The 22,359-nt window shown below is 43.7% G+C and overlaps 2 protein-coding genes across 2 annotated transcripts; one reads left to right on the top strand and one right to left on the bottom strand.

Moving 5' to 3' along the window:
- The first annotated feature begins 349 nt into the window (after positions 1-349).
- LOC146198974 (uncharacterized) lies at positions 350-13,696 on the top strand. Its single transcript, XM_084592015.1, has 5 exons — positions 350-466; positions 3,491-3,642; positions 5,926-5,984; positions 6,545-6,622; positions 13,379-13,696. The coding sequence occupies exons 1-5, from the start codon at positions 350-352 to the stop codon at positions 13,510-13,512; spliced, it is 540 nt and encodes a 179-aa protein (XP_084448141.1). The 3' UTR covers positions 13,513-13,696.
- A 1,188-nt stretch (positions 13,697-14,884) lies between these two features.
- On the bottom strand, positions 14,885-19,907 carry LOC146198973 (uncharacterized). Its single transcript, XM_084592014.1, has 6 exons — positions 19,608-19,907; positions 18,292-18,647; positions 17,842-17,989; positions 17,062-17,294; positions 16,571-16,804; positions 14,885-15,044 (listed from the first exon to the last, which is right to left on the bottom strand). Exons 1-6 carry the CDS (start codon positions 19,905-19,907, stop codon positions 14,885-14,887), a joined length of 1,431 nt encoding a protein of 476 aa, XP_084448140.1.
- Between the last annotated feature and the right edge of the window lie 2,452 nt (positions 19,908-22,359).

The following is a 22,359-nucleotide window of genomic DNA, read 5'->3' as shown; positions in this document are numbered from 1 at the left end:
TAATGTGTGCCTAAGAACACGTCGAAAAATAAAGCATTCATTTGTTTTAATGTTTCGGTCTCTAGCGTGAGTGTGTGCTTCGGCTTTGAAGCCGGGATTTACCATTTTGAACTCTTTTCTTTTTAAATCTAGATGCAGTGTTATTTGTATTCCTCTTCTATGCTGAGTTTCCCTTCCTGGCATCTGTTTGTTTGTTCTTTTCTATTTTCTTCAGATTTATCGGCCCCGCTCTCAAAAAGACTGCCGCCATCTTCGTGTGCCCCAGTTCCAAAAGAAGCGGGTAGTTTTGCCGGTTACACGAAGCTAGCCGTCCGCAAAACAGTGACTCTTAAAAGCGGGGGAAGAGAAAATGGCTGCCGCTCGTATTGTTGTAGCCTTGGCCGCCACCAGCCACCTCGTCGCAGCGTCGGCATTTTATGACCCCGCTTGCAGCGCGAAACCATTGAATACGTTCGACCTGAAAAAGGTATCACCATTCTGCTCGTTTTCTTCTTCCTGTTTTTTTTTTTTCGGGCTCGTGACCGCATCATTTTCCTCAATCGTGGCCCCGGACATGCGCAGGAAAGTCGCGCGCCTCTTTTGCTGGGCCTTCTGGAGCAGTCCCGTAAAGAAAGTGATCGGAAACAAGAAGATGAGATTAGCGACTAAGAAGGACTCTTCTTGCACGCGTAACAGTAGTGTCATATTAGTGAGTGTTTAAAGGTACAATTTAAGGTGAATGATCTAGGGCTTAGCATCATTTCACTCGCCGCTCACGCCCAATCCTCTCCTTTTTCGTCATCTGCCTAGCTCACTATTCACACCTGGAGTAGTTTTGGTTGGTAACCATATTTAAGTGATTAGAATTTCTCCATTCCCCGATATGCAAATAAATGCACAAGTGATTATGTATTTGAAGCAATCCATCGTCGCTTATTATTCTTGACAAGGTTTTCAACACTTGACGCTGAATACGCATCAATGGCGTGACATGATTTAGGTACCACTGGAAAGTCCTTCTTTTTCTTTAAAAGCGCCGTTCGTGCCTTGCAGCAAGGACGGGGGTGTAAATGCAACGTGCTAACACGTCCTACGCTTTATGACTCGTCGCATCATGGTACTTCACTTACACCCTGTGCTAATGGACAACCCCACACACCTAATCGTGCCACTGAACAGCGCCTGGAGCAGCCAGCATACATTCGCGTTATCGATTTGTACTATTATTGAGCCATAACCCCAGAAGTACCTCGCAAGCGTAACCAACATTCTAATTTGGCAACAACCTCGCAAGCAAGCTCAGAAGATAACAGCCCATCTGTGTAAACCAGTGGCTCTATAAGGCCAGCGACAGCCATCTGTTTTTAGTTCGTCGATGACTCCCCCAGGCACTCATTTTGCCTCTGTTTGAAATACTAATGGACTTTCAAGACCATAAATATTTCGAAAAGTTTTTAACAGATTAAATACGCATGCCAACTGGCGTAACATTACTCCTATGTTTCTGTCGCAACATTGTTTAGTTCTCGACTAAAGCAACCAATGTTTTTTCCTGATGTGGACCGACTGATGAAACTTTATTCAGAATGAGGGTAGAGGATTAAGACAGATTAGCTAAAAACAAGAAAATCGGATGTAACATGCAAAGTGCAAATAAATCACTTACTTTTGAACTTTGGCTGATAGTTAACGGGCATAGTAAGCTTAGCTACCGCAATTTAGGGAGGTTCATTACCGAAAACGCGTAAAATTTACACACAATGTCATGTCAGTTGAGAGTATTAGGATGGAAGGGGGTCAAGGAGGGGGGGTGAAATACATGAAATGGATGGCAACGAAGTTAAGACGTCTGCTATATTTTAATGCATTACTAAACTGGAATGAAAATTTAACGCGTGTGTGTTAAAACTCAAGAAGGAAAACTTCCTAGCAACCTTAACACGCGTCAACGTCCACAGCTGTTCGAAATGAACAAACGCTTATAGTTTAGTCAGTGAACGAATGATAGAAATAGCAGAAACACTAATAAAACTCAAAATGGTATTATAGGTAAATGAAGAGCAGACTAAAAATTGAGATCAAAGTATACAGGTGCTAATTAAAACCTTAAAAACCTCCATATACCAAGAACTACTGTGCACGAATTAACCAACGTATACTATGTAGTCAAGCGTTATCGATAGCGCACACGAGATCATGAAATCTTGCATGATCAGTGGCGGCTGGTGTATATAAAGGTAGGGCATTTCATTACCTACTAGATTGTGTTTTCAATGAATGCTCCTATAATAAAGAAATGGCATCTGAAGCGCTTTAATTTGAGAGCCGGTGAACAAAAAAGATTTCCTGAAGTTGTGAGTAATGGTAAATATTATGAAAAAGTCATAAAGACCCCGCCCAGTGTGGTAACTCTTGTTGTGATAACGACGGCGTAAAAGTAGTGCACGTTGTAATGCGAAAGCATTTTTTTGTCTCATGACTCACGTCACCAGATTATATCAGGAGAGTGTGTCCGCAGAGTCTGTGGACACAGCCTGTTATCAGAGCTTGTCTACATGAACTGACATTTCATGCATTGCATTGGCAATTGATATAATATAGGTTATTGAACAGTTATGTAAATAATATGAACAAATATTTGAGACAGCAATTATTTAATTAACTGGCCGGCCAATTAATCGAACGCATAATTAATTGTTTAAATTACTTAATTACTTAGAAAGCAGGGGTCACATCGTCATCTGGATGAACTAGTTAATTGTTCCTTATAAATTAATTAATTACATTAATTGGTTAATCGGTAAAATCACAAGGAAATGAACACGCAGCAACATAATCAGCAGCGGTATTCGCATATTACTGCACCTACGCAGACGTAAGTGCAATACCAGAATATTTTTTTACGCCGTCATGTTGATATTAGGTGAATAACCGGAGATAACGTATCCAACTGCTCTACTCTGCACTCATCAATCGACTGGCGTTCAGAGTCTCAAATGGTCTAAGTATATTCAAAGCAAGTTTACAACGGCTGAATGGAGCATTTTTTTTTTGTTTTGTTTTGCTTGTTATGTTTTTTTATGGACCGTTCAGCCATTAGAAGACGCAAGAATGCTTCAGACCACATATGAGTGCACAGAAACGATGACCGGGATTAAAGTAAACACATTAATATGGTGACTTAATTTTACGTCAGATTAAGAAATTATCCCAGGCACTTGTACCTGCTAGGAAATTCGACTGGATTATATATAGAAACTGCGCAATCAAAATTGGACTCTTTTTGTGTAAAATATCTAAATTTTGCTTTGAAATGGTTTATTGACTCATTTAATTTGCCCAGTATTAATCAGTAATTAGCCCAAGCATAGCACTGTAGAATCAAGGACAGTACTTAAGATCAAGAGGTGAATGTTAATTAGACGTAAAATTCCTGCTCATATTGTTTTCGCAAATGTTTCTTTAAGAGCCTCGACACGTCTAACTCCGCTTGGATCTCACAAATCCACAGATTATGAGCTGTGGTTTCAATGCGGACTCCTGGTCACTCTGGATCCCGCCTTCTGGGGCTGCTTACTGTCAGAGGGACAGCATCGACATATCGGACATGGGAGACTACACTTGCTATTCAGCCAACTCGACAGGACACTGCCGGATGGTGCCGTAAGTGTTATCTTCAAGTTGCCTTCATGTTTATTGTATTTATCGTGTCCGTGTTTAGCTAGTGTTAACTTCATGTTTATAGAGAACACGTTCGCCTTGTCGAGAGATTGTAAAATAGTCAATATTAAAAGGGTGGCTTCTCGAGCAGTCAAGCAGGCACGCTTTAAATTCACTTAAGTAGCTTGAAATTAACGTATTGTGGTTATTGTGAAGAGTGATAGCTTATCCCAAAAGGGCCCGCAGATTGGCCTTATTTTTTATTCTTGATCTGTATATCGTTCCTTTGCTGTGGACCATGTTCACAGGCTCCTAGTCTTTTGCAGACTTACCACATAATAAATAACTTGAACGCTTCGTAGCCAGCGCGCCATACATGTTACGTAAAAACTGCAATCTAGGCCGGCAGAATTTTGCAGATAACAAATGCGTTCACCCAGCTAAGTTTCCACCCGCGAACGTCCTATACTCAGCCACTCCTCGCCACAACCCTGCTATAGGCTTAGCTGGTGCTACGCTCGCTGCATGCTAATGCAGCTAAATTGCCTTGCTGCCGTCGATTAAAAGAAAAAAAAAACTGAAGACAAAGGAAGGACACCAAAGATCCGCATTTTAGGGTGTGGCGGGGCAGCGCGGTAATGGGTCCCGCTTTTCTGCTCCCCTTGCGGATGCTCGTTGTTGTATATGCATATGCTACTCGCCTAAATTATCTCGCACATACACATTACCATAAGTTTTAAGGTACTATATTGTATGGGAGATTGCCCGAGAGATATAAAGCCTCAATATATGAGCAAGTCATTTATGAACGTGCCTGTGTAGCCTGTGGGCGGCGATTTTAGCTCCAGAATCCATGCACCATGTGAGGCTGTATTCTGATCTCACCCTGCCAGTCTGAAAGGTGTCAAAAACCTGACGACCAGTCAGTGCGCTGCCATGCCATTTGCTAAGCGCAATATGTCAGAGCCGTGCCCGCCGTTGTTCGCTCACAACGCGACGCTGGCGGGGTATTTAGTAGAGAACGCGTCATTTAACGCTATTGCCTTAAAATGCCTTCCGTTAGCATTCTCGACGTACATTTCATTTTGTTTTTGCAATAGAAATGCATATTTCACCAGACAACAAATATACACACTTGAGGCAGATCGCGATATCATGCGATGTCAACAAGATTTTCAACCTTGGTACACGTCTGCACAGCCCTGCTTACACGAGTCAGCGCATCCAAGTGTGTGCAGCACGCATGCCACGTCGAAATCGCCCTTCCAAGCAAACGATTTTCTTTATCGTAAGGGTTGGAATTATCGGTTGAAATTGCGGCTCGACAACGCACACATGATATCAAGGACATGGCTTGATCTGCAGGATCACCAGCACCGCGCATCAATCCTTCTCACAGCAGCGACAATGACTGGCGAGAGTCTGCCAAAAAGTTCTCTTCCCGCTATTATAACTTTAACGCGATAGCGTTCAAGACTCCGTTTTCCACAAAATCCTGCGCCATCGTTGTCGACTTCTGTATTGACGTTGTAAGCAAAAGGTCACGGACATGGCTCTGACAGGTGACAGTAGGCAGGTGATACAATCATGCTCTGACCGGTCGCAAGTTTGTATGACGTCACGAGACCACAGGACATGACCGAGCTGGACGACGCTGCAAAGTCGGGCTTCGCCTTTGAGACGGCACGATGAAATAGGAATCTAGCCCTCCAGTACCCTATGATCCCGACTTAGACACGCTCTCCATATAGACACGCAGTCACATTCGAAAGGCTTGACAAAGCTAGGATTAATATTAAAATTACAGGATGGAGTTTAGCTTCACTTAAGAGCTTAATGGCGAACGTCTTTCCTCGTTCTTCTCCTCCTCTATCTTGCGTGCTTGTGTACTCGTTATAAGTTTATTACTTTCTTTTTTTAGGCTTTGTCATCAGAACCTATTGCGAAGTCTCGCTGACACATCTCGCAGACGCGAGATATTCACCATGAGCCTATAAAGGCTTTAACCTTAATATGGTAGTTTACGACTGTATAATAATACTTATACAGGAACAGATTAAAAGGCAATTAACTGAGCATTAAAATGTGTATAAGTGAACGAGGGTCCACAAGAGGAGCCGGCAAACGGGATTAAATAACACTTTCGTATCATACCCTTAAAGACGGAACAAAAGTATACCCTTAATTTTTGTTAGAATACCACTGGTTTAAGTACACCCTCAATTTATCTGCACAACTGTGCTCAGTCTGCATGGTACCTAACCCAACAATAACAATATTTTGCAGTTACGTGTACGTCAATGTCAATGGGGAAGACTACATGGAAAGGCACCTTGGAAGGGGAAGTAAGTAATTAATTTATCTACATTGTAATAAACTGCGTTTAGCGATATTTTTCAATACCTAGTGTTTTGTGAACAACCTGGCCATACCCCACTTACCAAGAACTCATATACTTTTTTTCCACTATGTTCGTCGTTATCATACCATCAAATATTTACTTTTTAACTCAGTATTTCCTTTCCTTCCCAAAAGCAAGGAATTATTTTTCTATATTATAAACAACTGCGTAAACCGATATTTTCAGTGAATAATATCTTTGTGAACAACCTGACCATATCAACTTAGCAAGTGTCCAGGTTTTTTTCGTTTCGGGAAATAAAGAAAGAAAGAAAGGAAGGAAGGAAGGAAGAAGGAAGACATATTGTACATTTACTTTCCTTCCTGAAAGTAAGGCAGCATTTTTATGCTTTATACATGAAGCCTTAAGCAGGTATCTTTCAATGGGTAATGTTTTTCTGAACAACATGACCACAGCCAATTTACTAAGAGCCCAGGGTTTTCTCTTTAGGCTCATTGTTATCACATCTGTTGGTATTCAACTATGTTTTTCTTTCCTTCCCAGTCAAAACAAGGTCCATCATGTTGGATACCGACAACTGCAAGTTCCTGGTGCAAATAGAATGCTTCCCAGATGGAAGAGGTATGAATGTCTGAATACGCCACTGAATGTAATAATGATGCTTTGGTTTGGTTGGTGGGGTTTAACGTCCCAAAGCGACTCAGGCTATGACAGACGCCATTGTGGAGGACTCCAGAAATTATAATGACTACACCTCCTTAAGTGAAAGCGTTTGCCCTTCATGACCAATATTAAGGTCAAAATATAAACAATATGTTAATTTGCTGAAAATAATAGGCGCTAACTAAACCCGCGTTCATGCCTTTCGTAAACGTTTACTGTCGAGTAGCTCAGCGGCAAAACTTTATTTAAGCTTGCTCTGTAAGCTAGGCTTTACCAAACATTTTGCCTGAATGTCAATATCAGGCCTCGAAGGCGAAAAAAATGCCTAGACCTTGAGCTTCTTTAAATTACGCCAGGCTATGACACGTTATTAGCATGAAATGCTGATAGGGCACTGGAAGCTGTGACACAGACGGACGTAGTGTCTTCTAAGTTAGCAGCGGCAAAAAATTACTACTTTTCCTTGTGCATCAAACCAAGCCAACCACTTTATCCACATTCAGCGACGTCACTTTCGTGATCACTCTGAGCTAACAGAATCGCCCTAAGCGTCGAAACCTTGCCCCAGAACAAGTGGTTCAAGAAAAGTGTGTGCTCGGATGAATAGGATGCAATGGAACAGTCTCAGTTTATGTTCTCTATTCGTCCGACAGCATCCATAGCGTGCTCAGTTTTAAAGTTATAGCTTACTGGCGTGTACACATCTAGCGCCTGGAATATTATGGCAACATTGAACCAAGGTTCAATAATACGGTGCTGACTAAAAAAGTTAAAACTTAGTTACAAAATGTGCATCGTTTTGACCTTGCACGCGCTGCCCTTTTTACCTCATGGAGTAGTGTTACAGAAATCAAAGAGCGCGCGGTTCGAAAGAATCCCAAAAATGGCTGCTGTATTTTAAGGCGAGAGAGATCCTTACTAGCCCCATTACGCGAAAATCCATCTGTTGGCATTGTGAACATTTGATGGTTAAATCAGTTGTACACGAAAAGGATGACGTCTTCCCACAGACAACCGGCCCTACATGAGGGAAAGGGAGCGAGCGAAGGAATGATTGATGATGACAGGCCTCGGTGAGGGGCAGCCTAGTTTCAGAAGTGGCGCACTGCATGGCGCCGCTAGTGTAAGGGAGGAGGAGGTTGCAGGAGGAAACGGGAGCACAACGGATGATTGATCGATGAGGATAGGTCTCGCCGAGGGGCAAACAAGTTTCAGGTAGGTGACGAGCCGTACAGCGCCGCTAGCCTAGGAGAGAGGTTGTCAGGGGGAATGGGAGCGCAGCGGAAGAGTGGGGGTGACAAGCGTTGGCGAAGGGTAAACTGGTTTCACGCAGGTTACGCAGGGTGGCGTCGATGAATTTGGATGAACTGGTTGGGTTGGTTTGATGCACAAGGAAAGCTAGTAATTTTTTGTTTTCCATTGCTAGCTTGGAAGACATAGGTCCGTCTGTGTCACAGCTCCCAGTTTCCTATCAACATTTCCTGCTAACACGTGGCGTATGCTCGGCGTAATTTAACGAAGGGCAGGGTCTACGCATTTCTTTTTTTTTTTTCGCATTTGAACCCTGATATTGATATTCGGGCTAGTCTAAGAGAGAGGTTGTTGCCATGGAGAACAGCAGCGCAGTGGAAGAGTGGTTGGTCATGAAAGGTGTCGGCGAGGGCAAACTGGTTTCACGCTGGTGACGCACCACATGGCTTCGCTACTCTAGGAGAGAGGAAAGTTTGAGGATTGATGATGGCAGTTCGGCAAAACTGGTTGCGCGGGTGAGAGCAAATGCTTGGCTTTCCTAGTGCAGGAGAAAGGAGGTTGTCGGTGAGGTCGCACGATCCGTCTGCCATCGGTCACCTGCAGACAGTTATGTGTGCGCGATGAAACGTTAATGTCAAACGTCTACAAGCAAGGTTCACTAGGCAGGTCTCGTAAATGTTTCGACTCTGAAGAGGCACAGCGACTGCGTAGAAAAGCACAACACCGCGAAAATGAAACCGAACGTGCGAAAAGAGCCGCGCTCACTGCTAACAAAGCATTCGCAGCGAAAATGATGGATTCTCACCGGTCTAATGGCTAAGGAATATGCACACATATTTCATTTCCGCGAAAAATTAAAACATTTAAATTACATTTTTATAGTGAGGCTTTCGCATTCTCACGAGCAGGCGGTCCTGCTAGCGGTTTTTTGTTTCGTTTATGAAACCTGCGGTGTCGAAAACAAGACCGTTGCAGTTTGTAGAGTGACACGAAAACACAAGAAAGAAAGAAAGGAGGTAAGAGAGAGAGAGAAGGAAAGAAAGGAAGGAAGGAAGAAATTAATAATAATAATAATAATAATAATAATAATAATAATAATAATAATAATAATAATAATAATAATAATAATAATAATAATAATAATAATAATAATAATAATAATAATAATAATAATAATAATAATAATAGTTTATTGGCAACAAATATACAAAATAATAACCAGTCCGTTTAAGCATGCTTGCTTGTGAACGGAGCTGGGTAGTACAGCGTCATTGCATACGTACCGTGCCAAGCACAAAGTAAACAATATTAAAAAACAGCATTGATACCAAAAATACATGAGATGGAAAGAGCAAAAACAAAAATAGAAATGACAAAGCATTTACAACACAAATCAATCAAAATTACGTGTAAAAAAGGAAGAAAAAAAAACTGCTATACAGTACTGGTGAACAATGTATTTAGAATGAAACAGCACAGCAAAAGAAAGAAAGAAAGAGCAGTCAGGGTGTCATGATTAACAAAATTACTAGTACATCATACATTATTTTGCCATCATTAACAGAATGCTCACAATAATATAATCGCATCCAAGCACATAACTGATTATCTTGAAGCAGTTTGTTTAAGCAAATCAGTTCAAATCATCAAGTGCATTCGGCACTGCCACCCACAAAAAAGAAGAGAGACAGGGATTGAAACAATCGTTAAAAATAAATTTCAAGGGTCTTTTCCCGAGTATGCACTTCAGAATTTTTATTGGAAACTCAACAAATCATAGCTGCCATCCTTCATATTTAGCGTAAGAGTAAGACTCACTGCGTTTAATGCCACACTCAGCCAGGCTGTCAATTGCCTTACGCTACAGTAAAAAGAATGATTAATCATTTTCTCAACAGATGATGTGTGCCTTTTCTTTTCGCGAAAGGTTTCTCTACGGGGGTATCGAGAACTTCAACAAAAATTCTCGATGATTACTAAAAATAGGGTGCTGCGAAAATAAATAGAATTATCTTATGAAGCAGCGTCCGCGGCCGGTTGTTGGTAATATTGATATCTACGCGAAATGTGCGGCTAATATCTAAAGTTGTACTAAAAACTACTTAAATAGCTAAACTGTTGGTTGAGGCCAAACTGAGGCGTAGCCACAGGCAAGTCATTGCTGGATCCGTGACTGTGACGAAATAAAAGTCTTTCTCTACAGCGCTGCAGCACGAAGGAATCAGGTAAAGAAATCAGGCATTTTTACGCAGAGAACAGAAATTCGATACGCACAGGGAGTTAACATAAAATGCAACACCCGCTGGTGACGTGCTACAAGGTCCACGGAGTAGAATTCGAACCATCTACGTAAGTCTAGTATCGCGTAGATTTTCTTTTCCCTTATTTCTCTCCGCTATGATTGTCATACAGTTGGCCGTGGCTATGATTTCCTCCGCCCCAAACAGCTAAACCGAAAATATGCATGTCATGGTACGGAAGCGCAGGAGTGGCGAAATATTCGAGTACCGGGCGTTGCATTAGCATCTCAAGTGCTTCTTTTTAGTTTTCCGCCGAAAAAAATCACAGGGTTCGCTCGCTCCCAGGGCCTTATGAACGAAATTTGCTGCGTCTCAAAAGTAGATGTAACAGCTTGGTGTTCGCGGCTACGAGCACCAGATTGGTCTTGGCCATCAGATGGTGTTATAAAAATATGCATTGCAAACTCTAGTGAATTGCCTAGATAATTACCACTGTTTACAATATTACTAGTACAGATGAAATTCTGTCTTGAGACATTTTTTTTCTCTTTCGGCCAACTGAAATTCGGGGGGTTGTCTGTTAAATCAATTGTTTGCGAAAGCACAGGCTTTTTCGGCAATGACTCGGACCAAATTTTGGAATTGACCATGGCCAATTGCTGGGGTCCCCATTTTGTCGGGCAGAGTCAGTTATGGTTTGGCGTCGATTGTGGTGCGAAGTGGTCAAAATCAAAATTTCGAGGTCTGTGCGCCAAATGCGAGGGTGGCCAGGGTGAAATTTGGAGCTGACCATTGTGTTCGCCACAGTAAAATTAGATTTGACATCGATTTTGGTTCAAATTAGCCTAGGTCCAATTTCGGGGGCGGACGATAAAAATCTTAATGTGTCCGGGCCAAATTTGGCGGTCACCATTGTGTTATTGCAATTGTTGAATTATGTTGAGTATCGGGTTTCGTTCAAATCAGCCGAGGTCGAATTTTGGGGCGTTGTGTTGGAACTCTAATATCGAACAGAGTTTGAATTATTCGCGCGAGGCCACGTGCGCGTGCAACCAGAGCTGACAATTTGGCGCAGAAGAAAATTATCCTGGAAATCAAACTAGCGCACTTCAAAACAAAGACACAGGAAGAGAACGACAACACAGCGCTTTGACCTATATTGTTGTCGTGCGCCTTTTAATTTTGCGTTCGGTGTTTTACGCCACGTGCAAACTCAGCAGTTATCAATTCTTTCACGCCCACTTTTCGTACATATATATCGTGTCACTGTCTAATAAAAACCAGTTGAAGCCAGCGCTGTGTTGTCGTTCTCTTCCTGTGTCTTTGTTTTGAAGTGCGCTAGTTTAATTTCCAAGATGATTTACCAACTAGCCCGTTCTTCCACCCTTGCAAGAAAATTATCCAATGGACAAGGTCTTTGGCCGGTGGTTGATAGCTTATGGTGCCTTTCGCACTAATATTTTCAAGGTTCCCTGGAAGCGTGACACGCCCGCATACGTCGATCCATTCGTCGCTCCTGTCTTACCATAGCGGTGTTCGCAGTACTGGGCAACCTACATATAGGTACGGAGAACTAAGTAGAGCATTTCACCCTTTACTATCGGAGCAACATATCTATAGTCACAACACGTACGGTCTCATGATGATGATGATGACCTGAGACAAAATGGCACATACCCACGGCGGGGGATTGGCCAGGGTGCATTGTAAGTTGTAAATAATAGTGTTCAAGGACTGGAGTATTCAGATAAATATGAATCTTTAATTAGAATTTGGAAAAAATAAAAAGGAAAAGATAAGGTAATGAAATCGTACCTAGCATAGGAATCTACCTGTTGAAATTATGTAATCATGAATAAAATTGCAAACTGGTTTTAAGTCATATCTCCTGACGCTTGCTCCGAAGGAGAGGAGAACTAGAATGGTTAGTGGAAGGCCTAATCTCGAAAGAGGAGTTGCTAAGTAAATTATGCGGAGAGATGCGAACCTCTGGCAGAAGAGAAAAAAATGATCTATGGATTCAATTTCTTTGCAAGACTCACAGAAGTTAGTAGCGGATAGCCCCGAACGACATAAATACAGATTGAGTTTCGGTAATCTGCAGCGCAAGATAGTCATAGACACTTCACATATTATTTAAACACACATGCGGCCACGCCAAGGCCATCTGAGGTGTTGGTTATCTGGTGCAGTAAGGAGAGGCTCGTTGCTGATGTGATAGATAGGTGCGGTCTCATCTATTGAAAACACAATTGAAAAGCAGCTGATCTCGTCTGCTTAGCAGGGTAGATGTGTAGGCCAGTTGGTGAGACATAAGGAAAATAAAACCGCAGCAGACACAGGACGGAGGCTGGAGACAACACAGGGCGGTACTGGCAACTGAAAAGTTTATTGAAAAAACAGGGGCTTTTAAAGACAGATGGTACACGTGACCTTACCTGATGGTAAGGTCCCGTGTACCATCTGTCTTTAAAAGGGTAAGGTCACGTGTACCATCTGTCTTTAAAAGCCCCTGTTTTTTCAATGAACTTTTCAGTTGCCAGTACCGCCCTGTGTTGTCTCCAGCCTCCGTCCTGTGTCTGCTGCGGTTTTATTTTCCTCGTCTGCTTCTACCTTGCCTATGCATGCTCTTAACACTGGCCAGTTCTATACACAGTGGAGATGCGAGGCAAACGCATATAAAATATCACAGTGGTTTAGTTAGGCCAACAAGAAACCTCTCTTTGAAGAGTGGCTCAGAAAAAAATCAATTAAGAAAAATAATAAGAACTGTACGCCAAAAGCATTTCGGTAATAATGTACCAATAGACAACAAAAATCGAAGCCTAAGTTAAGACAGGCATATACGTGACGATGTGTTTTAAAACACCTAAAACAATCGAACTCAAACGAAAAGATACTACCAAAATTGACACAGCCTAAGACATGCAGATATTACACTCTGTGCTGCTTCAGTTTCCATCCACATCAGCGCTGCTTCAACTTCCATTCGAAAATTCTTCAACAAATAAAGGTCACTAAATACAAGTGTGACTAAGATTTTTTTGTAGGCTAACAAGCATAACGATCAGCGATCTTTGAGAAATCCCCGTAAGTGGCATTCAGAATCTCAGCTTGAAGTCGTGCGAAATGCGGCTATCGCAGTAATGACCATTCATAGAAGTCATGCATCACTTCGAGTCCATCGTGAACTGCTCCTTTATTTTCTTCTTTTTTTTTTCAGTGTGGCGTTACCTTACATACAAGAACACGTGGACACCAGCCGAGATCAGCGCTTTCAAAGCCAAGGTCTTCAACGAAAAAGCGCTCAGCTTTCTTCGTCCTTATTCTTTCAATTGCCACCTGGGAAGGCCGTAGTGTGGGCTTTATTTCATAGGTGGAGCCATATACTGTTACGTTTATAGGGGTTGTATAGCCACCCCTTCCTCCACTGTGAGCGATATTTGAAGTAATATATTGCATACATGACAAATGTTTCAACGAGGATGTTTCGGGTTTCATCCTTGTGAATTAAATGTACCGTTTCATAATTGTATGCATAGATGCCTCACTTACTAAATAAAAATGGTGGTATCCAACTACCCACCCAATTTAATAATATTATTTATTATTTATTTATTTATTTACAAATAAATAAATAATAAATAATATTATTAAATTGGGTAGGTGGGGTACATGGTTATTTTATTCCTGTCATTTAGGATGCATTTACTTTGACATACCGTGACAAGACATGCGGCATAGGCGGAAGCGCAAGTCACTTGGGGTGAACAACGCGGCGTTAACAGACATTGCAAACCAGAAGCTGCTTCCGTATAGTCTCAAGTAAAAAAAAAAAAAAAATCGTGGCACACGTGTCCATAGGCCGAGCTCGTAAAAACAGATTCCTGTTGGGGTTCTTAACAAACGTTTGGAGTTTTTTTTTTTTTTTTAATAACTTGCCCGGAAATATTCCAGCTTAGTTCTCTCAGCCAAATTGTTAAGGCCCTACCTGCAATTTGACCTGGCAGAACTGGTCCTGCACACTTCTACAACGTAAGCCTTTTGGTGTAGCTCTTGCGGTGGTTTGCGGATGGTGTGTTAGAATTGAGTGAAGCCTGCAGTGGTGCTGGCATTGCACAATAGCGCTGAGCAGGGAAGATCCCAGAGCGTGAAGCTGAACCTGCACGATCATACATTAAACTCACCTATTGAGTTCAGGCCATTAACAAAATAAATTTCAATACACCTACAAAATTCTGCTGAACTAAAAAGACTTTTGTTACGTACCACAACAAGAATTTGATGTTAAAAGAAAATCACCGGTGGAGTTATCCCAGCCGAATGTTTTTCGCGCTGGTCAGCTCAGTGCTAGCGAAAATCTAGCTGCCAGCTTAAAATCTCAGAGAGCGAAGCTCTTTAGAAAGCAGTGAAAAGTAATTTTTGCAAACGATTGCAGAGTAGTAGCTAATTCAACGCTTCAAACTTCGTACCCTCATATAAGGGCATCCTGTATAATATTTTGCGCTGGAATATTATGTGATGTACATTGCGAGACGGTTCACGGTGACCTGAAGGAGGCTATCTAGGCTTTTGTAACTTGTTTAAATCACACCGCAGTGCTTAAACACTGGTTCGCGACCGTCTTGTTAAAATAGAATCCACGTGAGCTTGTCAGTGTCTTCCTCAGGCAACAAGCAGCTTTTACTGAAAAATCATTCAATATTAGATGCGGAACGTTGAAGAACGTTCAGCTTCCCAGTTCCCGTTGATCGCAAAACCGACTGCAGGTGGCGTGCGAGGCGAAACGGTTTGATCCGACCAGGCATCGGCGAGTCAGCAGGTTCGCCACAGACGCCTTCACGCAGCGGCCACTGCCTTCGGCACGCATATCGGCGAAGTAAGGGTACCTGCGTAAAAGGAGAAATTAGGAATGCATTCGACTGGTCGGCAGGAAACCAAGTCTGGCATTAATGCAACAGTGATTCGTTCTACGTGTATTTATGCGCATACATAAATCAAGGCGTTTCTTTTCATTACATCCTAATTAAAGATACAGAATGGCTGCAATTTTGAAGTAGAGACAGCACAGACCCTATAATTATTGGCCCCGGAAAAGGTGAGGAGAGCGAACATTCTATTGCAGCTCAGTCGGTCGGCCAAGTGTAGGTTTGCTTATATACACCGACGTAAAAGGCGAGTGATTTTACTAGCTATAGTGCAGCACGTCGCTTGCATTCAACGTTTCCAGCATGACAGACAGGTCTCCAGGCGGGCCACAATCACGAAGAATATTTCCAGTAAATTTGTTGTTGGCATAGGCACCTAGCTTCGACATCTGCCAATATTCTTCGATCACACAGAAAGCAAACCCCGAATGTAAACTGGTCCCGAGTCCTGCATAGGCAACAAATGATGCTTTCAAGCGAGCGTATCATGGAAAATTCTATCCCAGTAGCAAATATACAATGCGACGGGAAAACTAAACCTCAGCTGCAAACAAACACAGTAATGTTTTCTTTTCTTTTAAGATGCATAGATACTGTGAATAATATAAATGGAATGACGGAATGACCCTATCTCGAATGGTACAGTGCATGACCTCACCAGAAGTTTGCTACCGATGAGTGCATTGTATAGAGAAAGTTGACAGTCTTAAACTCAAACGGCGCTGCATTTATCTACCCATGCTTTAAAAAGCACCAAAACGCTTTGTCTCTACGCTGCCAGCTTTCTGAAAGTGAAAGCCAGACACTACACAAAATTCCCTGCACTTAATCTACTGACGGACAAAATGTTATTCGAATTTAAGAAGTTGAACTCGACAATGCGCTGGCCTTTAATACTCTAAAAGCAGCCGATTGGTGACGTAAAAGAACCTGTAATTTCTTTCCCTATCCTGTGGAATAGTGAGCGGTTAAAAGGAGCAAAACTAGGGGAGACGCAAAAAATAATTCACGGGGCCTCGGTTACACGTGTGAGAAAATACCAAGAACACGGGAGCCGTGAGCAGTGAAGGAAATTAGGTGCTAGAGAGAGGGTGAGTAGAGAGAGAAGATAAAGTGAGCTAGGAGAAGAAGAGGAAGTACGGACGAGGCCCACAGGTCGCACGATCTGTGGGAAACTTAAGCTGATTGAGGAGAGACTATCTATGAGCTCTACCCAAACAGAATGCTTGAGTTACTTCAAGTTACATCTAAAATTGTGCCGCTGAATCTACTATAAAGAAATAATTTTGGACCGATGCCCAGTCAAAAGGAAAATAGCATTGTTGGATGTTGAAGACAGACTGAAGCGAACCTACTGCAGTCGAATAGCAGTTCTGCACATCATATCACAGCTTGCGCTGCAGCAAAGAGCACGCACCATCTAAATTGAAAGGTATTTTAAACACTTTATAACGGCGGGCAGATCGAATGATCCGACCCTTTATTACCTTAGCTGCCTCGCACTGCACGTGGCGGCGACGGGAACCTCACAGCGTCGGACACCAGTAATTCCGGTGGTTGTGTTTCGCGGCTGCCCATCCCCCTGCGGCAAGCACTCGAGGAGACAACGGTGGAGGGAGCGAAACACTTGGCTCTTCTTCGAGGGACAGCTGCCGAGGGGAAAGTTCCAGCGTTGACAGCGGTGGCCATCAAAGAACCACCAGGTAGCCACCACGTCCGTTCTGCACGTGGAAGAAGGCTGCAGTGGTTAGCGACCAATCTTCAGGTGTGACGCTATGTGCCTGCTTCGACCAATATTTGGATGCAGAGCGTGCTCCATAGCTTCTTCATCAGATTCTCGCAGAAGCTCGTGTCAGTATGATATCCAACGTAATAGCAGTTTATCAGATAATGGCTCAAATAACAGCACAAGTATGAAAAGAGCGTGCCCGTATCTCATATCTGGCGAAATTAATGTCCTTTAAGAAACTATTTGCACCTGTCACATCTGGTGAACAGTGAGCTCTCGAAGCACCGATCTGGCTTGCGGTCTCCGTGGACGCAGCTGGCGAAGCAGGCCTCAAGGTTGGCGAAACGGTTGGCGCCCCGGTTGCACACGTGCACGCTGTCAGTCGTGGTGGCCACGCACCCATGCGCCGATGGTTTGTGGTACCACTCCTGGCGGATGCTATCACAGTACGTATAGAAGTAGTGGCCGCACTCGCGACGCCACTGCGACCCACCAATGGCACCATGCGGAGGAAGGGTAAGAATCTTTTCACCACATCATCAGGGGGCACTTATAGACGACAACCAAATACTCTCTAAAACAGCTTATCCGTGTTTCAAGTTTAAGCAGTTATGCAGAGCAAATTTTATAGCGAACGCAGCTAATAAATGGTGAAGAATTCTCGGACTTGAGGTCTTAAGGATAGGCTTTGTGCCTCTGTTAATCCTCCCCTTGGTAGATGGTTTCGTTAACACCGCTTTTTTAGCACGTAAAAGAAAGGCATGATTGAGTTTCATATTCGATGATAGCAAGTCATGCTGATACTATGGAATTCACGAAGAACGGCTAAGGACAGGATGACACAAGAATGAACTAAGAGAGTTAAGGGTCCTTATGAAGAAACATTTAATGCGTGTTGATTCAGCAGCACCGGATCGTAAGCCATAAGGTCGTGCACGTGCCTGAGACACTTCCATCTCAATGCCATTTCGAACCCGAGTGGGAGAAATATGGTTGCAAAAGCTGCGGAGTCACCTTCAAATGCCTTACCATGTTACGCAGCGATTCATAGTTCGAAGGTGGCGTGGCTTCGCGGCCGTGGACGACGCCTGCGATTGGCACCACCGTCGGAAAGTTATCGGTTCCGGCGGAAGCGGCGATCGACGGATTCGGAATGCCAGTACTAGTTGTATTCCGGCTAGAAAAAAAAAATAAAAATAAAAATTTTACTTTTACCAACGTTATGTGAGTGTGCCCACAATCGAAATGAAAGCATGGAGTGGAAAGGGGCTTTCTTTTGCTTATTCTGAGTGCCAGTTATTAGAGCATTTGAACAGATGCTTAGTTTCCTTAGCCGCAATCTGCGAACCTTGACTTTTTTCTCCACTCCACTAGAGTGAAGGAGTGACAGCGGTGGCTATATCGCTACCCATGCGGCTGAAATCAAGCTCCTTTTAATCAAGAGAACATAACTGTCCCTACATTTCCCTAGAAACTCACCGATTCCCGCTGCCTCCTTGCTTGCCGCTAGAAGCGGTAGGCGCGGGACCAGCAGGCACATGGGGCGCGGCGACCATCAAGCGCTCCTCAACAAACTCCATCTCTTCGGATGACGAGGGCGTCCGGCTACTGCGCTGGTCGGCAGCTGCGCTGCCTGTCCAGTTCATGACGCCGCCAGCAGAGGCGACGGCTACGAGCAGCGCGGCGACCAGGACGCCGATGAGGAAGTTTCGCAGCCAGGACAGAGCGCCCCCCACATCTCCATTCCCATCCCGGTCGGGTTGGGCGTAGTCCTCGACACTCGTCGTCACCGACGTCACGAGTGGCACCAGGTCTGGATAAGCCCTGAAGCCACCCTACAGGACCGACGAAATAAAGAAAAGCCGTCGTACAAGCTAGTTGGCGGTCGCAACTATCCGAGAGCGGGGATAATATAAGATTGGTGCGACTGTTAAGCTCAATGTGTAGACTATCGTAAACAAACTGGGAGTGGAAACATCGATTTTTCAAGTGGAGTCGACATCATATAAAGTCTGCAGGTCACAACGCGGAGCCAAGCTTTTGAGTTCTCAGTTGCTGCACAAATCTTGTGATCGAATATCCAACGTAAAACATCTATGGCACTGGATTCTCAGCAAAAGACCGCTGCGCCGATATCGTCGATGCTATTGCACCGTTGAATCGCCGCTGCAGTATATTAGGACAAGAAGGTAAGTACTGACGCCATGAGATTTGGTTTGGTTTGGTTTATGAGCTTTAACGTCCCAAAGTGACTCAGACTGTGTGAGAAGCCGTAGTGAAGAGTTCCGGAAATATTGACCACCTGGAGCTCTTTTCTGTACACTGACATCGCACAGCACACGGGCGCATTGTTTTTCACCCCCATAGAAAAGCGTCCGCCATTGCCGGGATTCGATTCCGCATCCTTGGGCACAGAAGTCTGACGAGATGACAAGCTGGGCATCACGATCTATCGGCAAGACAACGTTTGTGTTCATTTCAAGGTGCAGTCGGCTTCTCAAAACACGAGGACTCAAGTAAACTTCCATTAACTGCTCTTATGTAGGGAATTATTCAAAATATATTGAATTGTAAAAAATGAGCTACTTGAGGTTTATGCGATCCTCGGAGCATAATTTGTGCACCATGCGGGAGTAATTCAAAGATTATATTCATTTTTCAACTTTTTTTTTTTTTTTGCAGCTACTTCCCATGACCAATAAGCGGTTTCGATACGGTCTAATATTTGAAAGGTTTCCACCAAACTCGAGCGCCGCAAACAAAGCAGGCTTGTAGAATATGTCAGTGCAACATACGTGACCACGCCGCCGATCTAAGAAAGGATTGGGCGGCACTGCCGGCTCCTCGGGGAAGAACTCCGAGAGTCCAGGAGAGCCAGCAGCATCCGAATTGAGCGGGGCCGTGGAAGAGAGGTTCAGAGACGAACCGGCTGGCGACGAACCCGTCTCCGAAAAGCCATTGCTGGTCAGCCCAGACAGTTCGCCCGATTGCCTGGCCTTCATTGCCAATGAAGACACGTTTGTCTCCGCTACCGAAGACTTGAAGCAGACATGACGTTCCCTCTGTTCCTCGGACTTGGATTGCATGATGTCCATAATCCCAGATCTGTCGCCCTTTCTTCTTCTTCTGTAGCTCGCTGCACCGGGCACCTGTGCTCGCGAACCGGCACGTGTCTCGGACAGCGTTAATTTCTTTGCGATGTTTAGTGCCTCGGGTCACTAAAGGATATGTTATGATGGCAGGGTATGGTAAAATAAATGAAAAATAAAGGTTAGCTAAAGAAATGAAGTCCAGCAGTGTACGATGATGCGGTCCATGCGTCCAAGCGGCGTATGACGACGGATTGCGGGGGCAGAGAGACTGAATCCTACTACGTAGACGCAGCAAAGTCAGAAGCGGGGTACACGGTAGCGGTTGTGATTCACCAACAACAACTGGTTGATGCCCTCACCATCTGCGATGACAATATAGAAATGGCGGAGGAGGTGGCAATTGCTTTAGCCGCCACGCATACCACCTGCGCCTATATAATAACAGACTCTATGGCTGCCTACCGCAACTACATCAAATGGCGAATATGTCCCCAGGCTGCCAAACTATTGAAAAATTATGGACACCCCGAACAAGACAAATGCCTCGTCTGGACACCGGGACATCAAGGCGTGGAAGAGAACGAGTGCGCTCATGCCGCTGCCCGAGCTCTCCTCCCCCGGGACTCGACCCCTCCATCCTCCACACCGCCCTATCCCGGCCCTCTGGCGACGTATGCGGAGAGGTTACAGCACTGCAGACTCTCTCGCAGAAAATATCCACCCCCAGCCAAGGGGCTCTCCAAAGCGGAGGAAGTTAGATGGCGACGCCTACAGACAGGTACATATAACACACCAGCCCGTTTAAACACAATACAACCCGGGTTCTGCGACCCCAAATGCAAATATTGCGGGGAAAAGGCAGGCCTGCACCACATGGTGTGGACCTGCCCACACAATCCTCCAGATGATCCGAATGCAGTGCCAACAATTGAGGGGTGGGAGGCTGCCCTATCCAGCTCTGGACTAGAGGCCCAACGGGCCCTCGTGACACGTGCGCGGGTAGCAGCGGCAGCCGCTGGAGTCCCGGACTAGGAACCCCACCTACACATCCCCCTCCCTTAAATATACTTAATAAAGTTTTTCACTCACTCACTCACCTTGGACATTCCCACAGCAGGAGATGGATATCAGCTTCATCGTCTCTGTTCCATACGAACACTTCGTACCAGCTATAACATCCGTTTCTCGCGTTAAGCCTGTTGCTGACAACTGCTGTAAGAGTGTGCAAAACAAATTGAACCATGAATCACAGCTCTAATGAGCGCACGCATGAGGCGTCCGGTAAACCTGTATATGTCTACATCAGTACGTCTCTGGAAAGTTAAATCTCTCTATTAAAAGGGAAGGCGAATTCATCCTTCGATTTCAACCTCACATTATCTCCCTATTTGTATATAATAATAATAATAATAATAATAATAATAATAATAATAATAATAATAATAATAATAATAATAATAATAATAATAATAATAATAATAATAATAATAATAATAATAATAATAATAATAATAATAATAATAATAATAATAATAATAATAATAATAATACACAAGTTTCGATCGCAGCTTTACAAAGAGCGGCCTCGTCAAAGCCAACGTGAAGGCTTGTTGGACTGGCCCAAAAAAGAAAACTTTTCAGATGCAATAATAATAATAATAGAAATAATAATAATAATTGGTTATTATTGTTTTGGCAGCAGAAGACGCCTATTTCTTCTACAGAGGTACTCAATGATGACCAGATGTAGATTTTTTCCACAATTTTGCCTGCCTACTAACCGTTTGGTACTCTCTGCTGACTTATGCTTAGTGTAGCTCCTCTGAGATGTGAACGTGTATTAGAAACAGCTTATTCATAGCTGCGCGCGTCTGATTTACTGCGACAGATATAGCTGATGCGTCTCCTGAAATCGTGCATTATATGGTGGTAGCGTCCGAATACAGGATGACAACCAGACGAATTGGAACGCATGAGGTAGAGAGTCCAAGCGGTGAGTACAAGAAGACGCTGTTCATTGGTCGGAGTAGGATGCCTTCTAGAGATGGGATGTTTTTTGTCTTTTTTTAACAACACGTTCCTTTCTTTTTTTATTGTTTTTAAGGAGCGAATATCACAAAACAAACGGATATGCTGTACAGGGCCCGTGAGTATGGTACTAAGCAGTGCCATGTCCGAAAAATAAAACAGCGCTAAATAGAAGGCCTAATTTTTAAATTATTATGCTTCTGCCTGACAATAATCAGTTTTTGTGCTAATGCATCACGCTTATCTATGATATACCGATACTACTCAACTGCCTTATCATCCTGTCATATCCAACCACGGAGAATCGTCCGGTTAGCGAGCCCAATGGACGACACTTGAATTGAGAGCCTTCGAAGTTCGAAGGTTTCAAGTGGACATCAGCTGTTAGCAAGAAACGTGTCCCACATGAGTATTATATCATTCTCGC

Source organism: Amblyomma maculatum, chromosome 2 (assembly GCF_055883805.1).
Source record: "Amblyomma maculatum isolate TAMU_Amacu chromosome 2, ASM5588380v1, whole genome shotgun sequence".
Classification (NCBI taxonomy): domain Eukaryota; kingdom Metazoa; phylum Arthropoda; class Arachnida; order Ixodida; family Ixodidae; genus Amblyomma; species Amblyomma maculatum.
This window is presented reverse-complemented; position numbering and strand designations above follow the sequence as displayed.